We start from the raw sequence: 12,523 nt of genomic DNA, 5'->3' as shown, positions 1-12,523 counted from the left end.
CTGGGAAAGACAGTTTGCATATGTAAGGAGAAAAAGGGGCTGCTTGCCTCCATTCCTCCCTTTTTGCTCTGGCTGTTTGCTATTTTCCCGACACCATGAATGTTTGCCCTCTGCTATGTGCCACTCTGCCTCGGAGCCAGCCAAGTATGGACTGAAATTTCCACAAACTGTAAGCTAAATAAACCTTTCCTTCCTTTATTTTGGGCATCAGGTATTTTGTCTCAGCAATGAGAGAAAAGCAACCAAGACAATGTGCACACATGAGCACACACAGATACACCAATAAAAGCCTGCTCTTTCTAGCCATAGGCCAGGGTAAGTACAGGCCACCAAGACAGAAAACTTTTAACAATAATCCCCTGATCCAGGTGGGAGAGGTGGTACACTCCTGTAATGCTGAAACTCTTCAAGCCTGAAACAGGAAGATCACAAATTCAAGATCAGCCTGGGAAACTGAGCCACCTAGCAAGACCCTGTCTCTGCATGCATGCATGAATGAATGAATAAAGTAAATGAGTAGGGATATACAGTAGCTCAGTGTGAAGGTCCTGAGAACCAGAGGTCTCAAAAATAAAAAAGACCCAATAGATGCCAACACTGAACTGACCAAGATGTCATAGTTGTCTGACAAATTTTAAAACAGCCAAAAATGTTTCAGGGATAAACTCCACGCAACCTTGAACAAACAGGAAGTCTCAGCAAAGAAAGACACAAAGCAAAACCAAGTAGAAATTTTAGAAGTAAAAAACTCAATAACTGAAATAAATATAAATGTCACTGGAAACTGGCATTACCCCCTCTGACAGGATGTGGGGGGGAAGGCTGCAGCATCGTGTCACTGTTCCAGGGGGTTCCTGCCCAAATGTGTCATCTGCAAAGGAATCTAATCCTGGTGCACCATCAGACACAACCAGGTCAAGGTACACTCCTCAGAGTGACTCAACTAGATCTTCAAAATCATCAAGGTCATAAAGATATTTTATAGTGATCCTTACATACCCATGTTTATAGCAGCACAGTCGATAATAGCTAAATCTTGGAAGCTCCTATATGTCCATCAACAGATGAATAGATAAAGAAAATGTGGTATTTACACACACTGGACTACTATTTTGCCATAAGGAATGATAAACTTGAGTTATTTGTAGGAAAATAGATGCACCTTGAGACCAAAATATTAAGTGAAATAAATCAGACACACAAGCTTAAAGATTGCATGGTTTCTCTTATATGAGAAACCAAAATTATAAATAAACAGTAAATAAAAGATAGTAAGGAAGTAGGGAGATAGATTTTTCTCAAATGGGAGGGGCATCAAAAGATGGAGGGAGAGGGAGAGAGAAGGGGTGAGAAAGGAATTAAGATGTGTTGTGTACATGTACCAACTCACACCAGGAATGCAAACATTCTGAAAACAAATAAAGGTGCAGTAAGCATGAGGAACAGCTCTAGACTGCAGGAAGCCAAAGGGAAATGACAGTGAAATACAACACTTGGATTTCGACTTGATCTTGGATTGATCCTGGACTGGGAAAGGACACTGAGACAACTGGTGAAATGTAAAAGTCAGAACCAAATGAGTGTTATTTCAGTGTTGACGTTCCTGATTATGATCAATATAGTATAGTTTTTAAAAGAGCATCTTTGTTTTAGGAAATGAGCAACAAAGGGTTAAAAGATAAATAAGAACCATGTCCACAACTACCTCCAAGTGATTTAGGAAAAAACAATGTGTGTAAACTGAGAGACAAGAGGGAAAGGCAAGGAGGGTAAGCTATGAACCACTCGGGAAATGGGGAGAGGGAGGAAGGGATTACTCACACACAGCATTCAATTATTCCCACAGAAAGGGAGTAAATACGAGGGCAAGACTGACCACTGATGTGAGGTTAGCATGATTCTCTAGTTCTTATAAATCAATAAACGCACCATCTCAATTTTACGTGTTACCCTTGTATTCATCTGGTGAGTATACATGAGTCTTTGAAGTACAGTATCCTCTGAATGTATTCACAGAAGATAATTCCCAAACCAACAAAAACCAGGCCCCAAGAGTACAAATCTTGCCCAGACTCTGCCTGCCTGTGGGGATCTGTCTACCCAGCTGGCAAATATCCTCAAACTGCTTTCCTGCATTAAGTTACCAAACTGCATAAATGAGTCACCAGCTTGCAAACTAAATCCGGTTTTAATAGGTAGAAAGTAAAACATGGAGATACAAAGGAGACATAAAATAGATCCCCCGGCTTTAAAAGTGTTAAAAATAACATTGAAGGTAAAGTACTCCCCAGGTCCTCAGTTACAGGCGAGTGGGTATATGCAGGTCCCTTGGTGACATCCACTGACAGCATCAGTGCTGGGATTAGGACCCAGGCTGAGAGGGGCCAGTGGTGGCCATGTATCATGTTTTAGATTAAGTCAGTGATCCAGGAAGGAGACCTCTGTAAGAAAATCACTCTGCACACATTGAGGGTTGGCTGCTTACATGAGAAATTAGACTTTTGCTTCTTATCTTATCTACTATTTCTCAAAGTCAATGAAAATGTGAGTCAGAGAGAGTCTATATATTTTTTTCTTTTTTTGGTTTTTTTTTTTTTTTGGTACCAGAAATCGAACTCATGACCTCGAGCTTTCTAGGCAGGCGCTCTGTCACAGAACTATATCCCCAGCCCCAGAGAGAGTCCATAAATGTTATTTTTAACTCTAGGCCAGTTAAAATGCCAAGTAAGGAATTTGAAACTAATGAAAAGTGATTTGGGGATACATTTCCGTGATCTTACTCTGCTTTTCCAATTGAATTTTCAAGACCTACTGGCAATAATTTGATCCAATCCTGATCTCATGAAGGAAAGTTAACCACCCTCATTAAAAGTACATATTTAAAGACACAGGTATAGGCAAGGACTTGCTGAACGGAACCCCAATAGCACAAGAAATAATACCCAAATCAGTAAATAGGATACATCAACTTAAACAGCTTCTGCACAGCAAAGGAAGCAACAGAGTACAGAGACAATTACAAAAATTTGCCAGTTATTCCTCAGGCAGAGGACTAACACCTAGAATATATAGAGAACTCAAAAGCATTAGTCCCCCCACTATAAAAGACCAAATCAGAATATGAGCAGCCAAAATGAATAGACACTTCTCAGAAGAAGTAGCAAAGGCCAATAAATACATGAAAAAAATGTTAAACATTGCTGGCCATTAGAGAAATGCAATTTAAAACAACACTGAGATTCCATCTTACTCCAGAAAGAATGGCCATCAAGAAATCAAATAATAACAAATGCTGGTGAGGCTGCAGGGAAAAAGGAACCCTTCCACATTGCTGGTAGGAATGTAAACTAGTAAAGCCACTATGCAAATAAGTTTAGAAATTTCTCATGAAACTAAAACTAGAAATTCCATGTGATTCAGCTATTCCCCACTAGGTATCTTCCCAAAAGAGTTAATAAAATCATCACATTACAGTGATACATGCATACTCATGTTTATAGCAGCACAATTTATAATAGCTAAATCTTAGGAATAACCTATATGCCCATCAACAGATACAAATGGATAAAAAATTATGGCATTTATACACAATGCTGGTTTTTTTTTTTTTTTTTTTTTTTTTTTTTTTTTTTTTGGTTTTTCTCCGGTACCGGGAACCGAACTCACGACCTTGCGCTTGCCAGGCAGGCGCTTTTGCCGCTGAGCTAAATCCCCAGCCCATGAGCTAAATCCCCAGCCCTATACACAATGAAGTACTACTCTGCCTTAAAAAAGGTAAACTTGAAGCATTTGTAGGTAAATGGATGCACCGTGAGACCATAATATTCAGCAAAATAAATAAAACACACAAGGTTAAATAGCTCATGGTTTCTCTTACATGAAAAACCAAAAAAATATTAATAAAGAGCAAAATGAAAGATAGATAATAGGAAGTAGGGAGAAGTTTTTCAAATGGGAGAGGGAGCAAAAGATGGAGGGGGAAGAAGAGGAAGGAATTGGGATGTGAAAAAAAGAACTGAAAAAAATGGGAAAAGAGCTTTTACAAATGGGAAGCAGACCAAGTGTTGGAAGGAGCAGGGAGCAACAGGAGAGGTGAGGGACGAAAAACAGAACGCAGATGTGTTATGCACATGTACCAACGCCCCTTGATGAATATAATCATTATGCTCTGCAATTCACATAATCACTGCAAACATGTACTAACAAAAAAATAAGTAAAGTGAGTATTTAAAAATCATCTTTGTCATTGGTTATTATTTAGCTACAGAACTAGAAATAACACAGTGTGAAAAAATGAGAAGCACTTCCATGCACTCTTCCTCTAAGACTTCCCGCTTCCAGGCTGGGGAGCGGCTCTGCAGGAGAGCCCTCGCTTCGCATGCATGAGACCTGGGGACCCACCTCCACCTCAGTCAATCAGTCAGCCAATCAATCCACTTCCTGCTCTTCCTGGTGGTATGCTCTGTGTACAGCACACAGAGGCAAAGAGTAGAAAATAAATTATTTCTCTCAAGTGTGGCCTCTTTTTTACAAAAACAAAAAAGATTTATCACTATACAAGATTTTTTAAATTATGATTTATAGCATTAAAATATTTGAACTTTGAAATATTAAATTTTAAAATCTGTACACAAAGTATTCAAGTAGCACTGGGACACAATATATTTGGATTACATATATCAAGATATATAGTGACTGTTTAAATGTTTTTAATTTATTACAGTAAGACACATTGCCATTAATCTCCCTTAAAATACCCCCCTTGCTTTGAATATACTCGTCCCACCATCCCTGCCACTTTCTGAAGTAATTCTGGAAGTTTCTTTCATGTCTTTACAAGGTGGGACCCCAAATTCAATAATGATGTTGAAGAATATCTTCCAGTGGAAAGGCAGGCTTGTAAGAACATCACCATGTGTCCGCATCCACTTTATTCACTAGGGCAGGTAAATAAATTCACTATTCACTAGACCAGGTGACTTCTAGCTCTTCTTCAGAGACAAAACAACCATGCATTGAATTTTTTTTTGGGGGGGGGGCAGCTTTTTCTGGTACCAGGAATTGAACTTACAACCTTGTGTTTGCCAGGCAGGCGCTATGCCACTGAGCTAAATCCCCAGCCCTTAAAACAACTATGAAAGGTAAACATTTTGAATCAATTTAAGACACCAAGGCACTCATGACAGTGCAACTAAAGACATCCAAAGACTTCCAGAACTACTTTAGAAAGTAGCAAGAACAATGGGAGAAGTGTGTTCAGAAGGGTATTTTGGCCAGGCGTGGTGGGCCACACCTATAATCCCAGCACTCAGGAGGCTGAGGCAGGAGGATCCTTTGAGTTTGAGAACAGTCTGGGCTACAAAGTGAGCTCAAGGTCAGCTTGAATTGCATAGCAAGATCCTGTCTCAAAAAGACAAAAAAAGAAGAGCATTTTGAGGGAGATTAATGGTAATGTGTCTTAGACTGTAATACATTTTTAATATAAAAATTCACCATATTCTTCTATCACACCCTGTATATCTCTTAATCATAATATTAGTTATATAAAGACAGAAAAATGCCTCTTGAAATTAGTTTAAATGTGCATTAGGACCCTTGTACGGGACTGCTAAGGAAAGCTAATGCAGAAGTGATGTAAGGAAAGCCAGGTGCTGACCTCTTTGTAGTCAACATGTCCACGTGGGAGCTGAAGAAACTCCAGAGCTCTGTGTCCTAAAAGAAACAAGTACGCAAGTCAAAAAAGTCCAACTCTAATTACTAGATATCATTTTGAAAAGCAAAGATACAACTTTGCAGTTGTAAATAGTCAAAGAAGCAGGAATTGAAAATTAAGTGTGGACTTACCTGTAATTTTCTCTAGGCATAGTGGGGTTTATACAATATGTGTGTTACTAGAATACAAATAAAATTTTCACAATGACTTAACTAGGACTAAAACCTTGAGTAAGTTACTCACCCTCTCTAGGCCTCAGTTTCCCCTATAGAATTAAGTAAACAGTCCCCACGGTCCACATTTTTGAGAGCCACAGAGAATAATTACTAAGTGGCAAGCACAGAGGTTGACACCCAGGAGGAGCTCAAGAAACAAACTGCCATCATGTTTGCCTCCAAACTGAGATAGGGAAGAGGAAATGCAACCTGAAGCCTAAGTCACTGTCTAATCATTGGTCCCCAAGTCTGTTTTCATCAGGAGTGACAAAATCATCTCAGAAGGCCACCTTCTCCACTCACACAGGCTCACAGACTGCACCTTCTCAGAAGCTATTGGACTAGCATCCCTGTGAAGAGACATTCAGAGGTGACACTGGCTTTTACTGTGAACCACAGCCATTTTTAAAATTCATACAATATATATAGCTGGTCCTATATTGTAAGAATTAATACCGTAAGAGACAAGACATAACCCACACAAGACATCCATACTTGGGATTCCAGAGATTTACAGACCCAAACCACTGAGTGAGACCTATTCAAAGTAACCAATTCACATAAATGTCAACTGTTCACACCCACCCCACATAAGAAAAAGTACCCCGGGCATGGTGGTGCATGCCTGTTACCTCTGTTACTTGGGAAACTGAAGGAGGACAGCAAGTTCAAGGCCAACGTGGGCAACTTACCAAGGCCCTAACTCAAAATAAATTTTAAAAAAGCTGGAGATGTAGCTCAGTGTCCCTGGGTTCAGTACTCAGTACCACACACACACACACACACACACACACACACACACAGGAAAAAACTGAACCTAGAATGTATAACATCATCTACATTATTAGCAAATAAGTGTTGGAATTTTACTTTCTAACATGAAATTTCTCAGAATCTGTAGAATCTATTTTAGGGGTTGCCTTTAATTATGTTCCATATGTCTGTTAGATGTAGATATCCTTAAATATCCATTAGGATCTTTGTTAGCTACTGAAGAAAGCTAGCTGTCTCATAAATTTTTAAACTATTAATAATTTTAAAAGTTGAGGTTGGGCATGGAGGTACACACCTGTAATTCCAGTACCCTGTGAGGCTGAAGTAAGAGGGTCACAAATTCGAGCCCAGCCTGGGCAATTTAGAGACTTACCAAGAGTCAGTCTTAGTAATAAAGAGCTAGGGATATAGTACAGTGTAAAACACTAGCTAAAACAAATAGTAAAAAGTTGGGTATTCCCATTCACATGTCTTCCTCTTTGGCATACCTCTATGTTTTCAGCCATTTCAACTATAACGGGGCATAGAGCTGGAAGATGCTTCAGAAATCACTAAGAAGTTTCACCTTTAAAGAGGATTGAGAGGTAAAGTGAATCACTCAGTCACACATATTTATAGCAGAGCTGGGACAGAACCTAGGTCTGAGTTTCTTTCTCGTGGTTTCCTGACTCCCTTTCAGCAACTGTTTAATGAGAAAAACACTGGACTGGTATGGGGTGTGTCATTCTAGGCCAGGCTGCTAAGAGGTTAGCTGTGAAATTCTGTAGGATGTTCTCTCATCTGTAAAATAAAAGAAATGGACCCAGCGACCTCTGCTATCCACTCATACATTAAAATTCTCTCATCACAGGCTCTGGCCTGCCATATATTTTGCACTGACAAATTTTCATGTTCTATTTGCAATCTTGTTATTCTGTATAACTTCTGGAGGCAGTGTAACTACAAAATACCATTACTTTTATTTAAAAAGCCTATCTTAAATGAACCTAAAATGGTTGAATATTATAATTGTCTTACATTTTGCATGTACTAAAAATAATCATAAATTATAATTCATTCAAGAATCAAATCCTTTTGCTAAAAGAGATCTTCATTGTTCTTACCACACATACTAAGAATGGTAACTATGTGAGGTGATGGACATTTTCATTAGCTTGACTGTGGTAAACATTTCACAACGCACATGTGTGTACGTGCGCACATATTACATAATATACTACATTTACATGGTGGCCAGCACTTATAATCCCAGCTACTAGGGAGGCTAAGGCAGGAAAATTGTAAGTTTGAGACCAGCCTAGGCAATTTAGCAAGACCCTACCTCAAAATAAAAAGAGCTGGGATGTAGCTCAGCACTCTCTGGGTTTAATCCCCTGGATGGATGGATGGATGAATGGGAAGGAAGGAAGGAAGGAAAGAAGGGAGGGAGGGAGGAAGGAAAGAAGGAGGGAGGCAGGCAGGCAGGAAGGGAGGGGAAGGAAGGAAGGACAGACTCATTATGTTGTATACCTCAAATTTATTCATTTTTCTCAATTATACCTCAATAAAATGGGGTAAGTTTTTTAAAACTACCGTATCTGTACTACCACCTACCTATATCTAAGTAACTCTATCTTTGCCCCTGAGGTTGGTGGAAACTGCTGTATACTCCTCTCCTGCCCAAATCCTGCTATCACTCTGCTTGTAAAGCCAATGATCGTGCGCACTCCCTTGCCTCCTTGACTTCCCTGAAGCCGAGCACCTTTAAAAACACCTGACTCAGACGCCCCACTCCCCTGACCACACGCGGCCCTCTACACACACGGAAATGCCTGTCCTTGGAAACATAAAACAACACAAATAAATTCCTCCCTACTACCATGTTCCTCCCACCTCCTCTCCCATTCTTCCAGGTCTGCTTCGGTGCAGCCTCCCTTCTATCGAGCTCCTCATCATTTCCCACCCAGAGAGACACCCAGCAAACCCATGGCCAAGGGCACATCAGCTCTCCTGCTCGCCTGGCCCTCCTGAGCCCATCTGCCCTTCCACATCCCTGCCAGTCCCCCTCATGGGTTCTTCTTGCCACTATCAGGCTGCTCAGGGAAAACTGTAGCAATAAAAGGGACAGATTTTTCAATCTCTTAATGTCTCTTGACAGATTTCTTGGCCCTTGAATAACACAAGACCCCAGGACTCACCTATTTCTATGTGTGTCGAAAGGCCGCACGATGAACTTGGAGGGCAGAGAAAAGCCAGCAGAGGCAGCAGGGCGGACCACAGCCAGAACGCCGACATGCTGTCATTCCCTGCGGGCTGCTCCGGTGACTGGGAGCCTTCTGAGCTGTGACAGGGCTGTGACTCCAGGATCCAAGCGCAGACCAGGGCTTTCCCTGTGCACAGGTCACTGACGGGAAACGAAGCCTCATTTCAAAATAATACCGCTTTCCAATGAAGTCAACTGCTTAACTACTGTTTAGCTTCAAGAGAACAGCAAACAAACTCTGCCCACTTGGCAGGAGGAGGAAGCCATCCAGTGAATCTGAAGGCTTCTAGCAGGGAGCCCTGCATCTTCTGACCAAGCTACTCCCCAGCTTTCACTGAAACATGAGATTGGTATGGAGATGCAGACAAAGTTGTGTCCACATATTTTTGGCTTCCTAGAACAAAACACTCACCTGTGGCTTTTGGCAGTCACTCTATCAGATGCCTCGCTTACTCGGGCAACAGCTCCTGCACTCATTCTCTTAGCATGCTGATCAGGTCGCCCTGCTTCTTCTGCGAAGCCGAGTGCTAGGAATGCTTTTATGGTGATCAGCTGGAGCCAGCTTCTCTTTCAGTATTTGGCAACAGATACCAACACCTGTGAGATTACACAAGGGTAACCACTCCTGGTCTTCCACCCCTGGCGCTTCTAATAGGGCTGATCTGCAGCCTGTTGTAGGTCAGACTCCTGCAGCCCAATCACAGCTTCCCATTCCCTTGGGAGGGGGAGGGGAGGGGGCAGAATTGGGCCAGGAAACTCTCAGCTTTGGAAAAGATTAGGCTCAGGCCGGGGATACAGCTCAGTGGCATAAGCCCCTGCCTGGAAAAGGCTAGGCTCAGAATATACCTGTCATGAGTATCCAAGCAACAGCATTAAATCCATGGGAAAAAATTTAGGTCAAACTTTTCATAGAAATGATGCTGATCTCAAAGTTCAAATTATGCATGTCATACACGAAAAGCAAAAGAAGAGCTCCTAAACGAGGGGAGGAAATGGTATTTGTTCTTGAGCTAATACAGTACAAGGGATGCACACTTAGCCACATGCAAAGCCCCAGAAAATTAATACTGGGAGTATTAGGGACCACTGCTTCTAAGTACTAAGAGGCCATAAACTTATATCTCGTTTAACAGAGCATTACAAATTTAGGCCAACTTAAATTGTCTTAAAATAAGAAAATTCACATAGAAATGCTGATTTGAAGACCTCTAAAAACAAAACAAAACCAAGAGAACTAGACACCATGGGGTGCGACAGTCAGCTGGAGTCAAACAGCCAGTGGGCCCCTTCAGAGGGCACAGCCTCCCCGCGTCCTCCTGTCCTGCTGTCTGCAGGATGTGTGCAGAATCCTGCAGCTCAGCGGCCACCAGAGGCCTTGGTGTCTGCCCCCCTCTCGCCCTGGGTCTCTGGAAGTCTGAGGGTGAGGCGGTGACACTTAACAAATGCGAGCTTTGGGGAACTCAGTATCCAAGAGCAGCCAATCCATGGTAACAGTGAAAGGCCTGCAAAAGTCCCTAGCAGCAAAATGAGGCTCCCAGGGCAGGAATCTCAGCAGATAGAACAAAACCAGCCCATTCAGAAAGCACCAGAGAGAGAGAGATGTTAGTTACTCTCTCTATTCAATATTAACTCCCAATTTCTCAGTCTGTATTTTTGTTTTTAAAGTTCAGAGTGACTTCATTTACAAAGGTAATAAAATAGGAGGGAATTATTCACTGAGTATAGCGTGATGGATACGAACCTGGGATTTATGTGACAGCACTGTTTGAACACTCATGAAGTTTCTATTACTTTTATAGCTGTGAACACACAAAAGCCATGACTAAGAGAAAGCTGAAATATAACCCATAGCATTAAGTGGAATACCTCACAAATAATAAGTATATGGCAATAGTTTTCTTTCTATTCCACAGCCCCAGGGGCTGGGGATTTAGCTCAGCAGCACAGTGCCTGCCTGGCAAGCACAAGGTTTTGAGTTCGATTCCCGGTAGTGGAGAAAAAACAACAACCAAAAAAATTCTATTCCACAGCCCCTTTTCTAATCCAGGTGGCTTTGTTATAAAAGAGAGCTTGATTCCATTATTTAGGGATCTTTTGCAATGCAGCACAAGTTGAAAACCAAACAGCAGTTGTGTTAGGAGTTTGCACATGCGCGTGTGTGTGTGTGTGTGTGTGTGTGTATTGGGTGGTGTATAGGTTTTACTTGGATCCCTATTCTGTTACCTTCTTTCTACCTGAGTGACCTTGTGCAAGTTATTAAAAATCTCAGCTGGACCTGGTGCCATATGCCTATAATCCCAGCACTTGGGAGGCTGATGCAGGCTGATTGCTCTGAGTTTGAGACCAGCCTGAACTCTATAGTGAGACCCTGCCTCAAAGTAAATACATAAATAAATAATAAATAAACAAATAAATAAAGATAAAAAAGAGCCAGGATGTAGCTCAGCAGCACAGCACCTGCCTGACAAGCACAAGACCCTGAGTTCGATTCCTGGTACAAAATTAAAATAAAATAAAATAAAAAATAAGAATAAAAATAAAAATCTCTATACCTCTATTTCCTTATCTGTAAAGTAGAAACAATAATAGTACCTGCTAAGCAAATATATGTAAAGTGTTTAGAATAGTGCCAGACATGTGGTAAGTATTCAATATATGTTGGTCACTATCGTTCAAAAGAAAATTTCCTTGTCTCAAAGATTCACCACTGACCTCTACTAAGTAACTATCTTCCTCGTTGGTGTTTCATTTTGTCTTGTACTGTGCTTTTGCCACTGCTCCAGACAGCACTCTGGGCCTCATGAATGCTAAGATAAAGTGCTTTATCAATGAACTATGCCTCCGACCAATATATTGAATTTTTTTTCTACAAAGAAAAAGTGTTTCACCCACAGATATTCAGCACCATGTCTTTTGTAACAATTTAGATATGGATATAAAGAAAAATGGATGAGGCTTTGATGTAAAGGTAGGTCTCTTTGTGCAGGTACATAAGGTATAATTTTAATATCCAAAATCTTTTTGAGATAAAGTAGGCCATTCCGGCTCACTTCTGCTCAATTCCAATACATTTCTGTCATCATAATATCACAGACAGCTAAGTTAGGCAGAAATATTTTAGGCAGTCATGAAGGGCTAGGCCCTTGAAAAACTCAATGCAGAGGATGAGAACACCTTATAGCTGTGGCTGAAAGCACATTCATTGAAGGCCTGGCCTCAAGATAAAGATGGAATGACTAGGCCTACCTACCTCCCTGAGGGATAAACAATTTTGTATCCATGCTATAATGGATATTACCTGGTCTAATAAAGTCTAGATAGGCATCGGCCATCTGGGTGGGTGACCAGGACCTCCTGACTCATCTCTTCCAAAAAAGGTCCTTGTTCTTTCCATGGGCACTTGCTAGATGACCTGCTTCCTCATTGGATAGACAGTACCTAAGAGGCTGTACTTGTAGTCTTATTAGCATCATAGTTTTGTTCCACATTGTGCCCACCTTGTGATTTTGTACCTACCTCATGATTTTGCTCTATAAAAATTTCTTTGAGAAATGGGCTCACTGGTAACCTGCCTTCTAG

The 12,523-nt window shown here is 41.1% G+C and overlaps 1 protein-coding gene across 1 annotated transcript in view; it reads right to left on the bottom strand.

Annotated features, from left to right (window-relative positions):
- The window catches only part of Gpld1 (glycosylphosphatidylinositol specific phospholipase D1), a gene marked incomplete in the record, with an annotated part of 51,105 nt that extends 41,535 nt beyond the window's left edge, over window positions 1-9,570 (bottom strand). Inside the window, 3 exon segments of the mRNA XM_013503821.1 lie at window positions 5,657-5,712; window positions 8,880-9,085; window positions 9,357-9,570. Of these exon segments, the coding sequence (XP_013359275.1) occupies window positions 5,657-5,712; window positions 8,880-9,085; window positions 9,357-9,421 (327 nt within the window).
- Window positions 9,571-12,523: the final 2,953 nt, after the last annotated feature.

This window comes from Chinchilla lanigera, unplaced genomic scaffold (genome assembly GCF_000276665.1).
Source record: "Chinchilla lanigera isolate Chin_1 unplaced genomic scaffold, ChiLan1.0 scaffold00082, whole genome shotgun sequence".
Lineage (NCBI taxonomy): Eukaryota > Metazoa > Chordata > Mammalia > Rodentia > Chinchillidae > Chinchilla > Chinchilla lanigera.
This window is presented reverse-complemented; position numbering and strand designations above follow the sequence as displayed.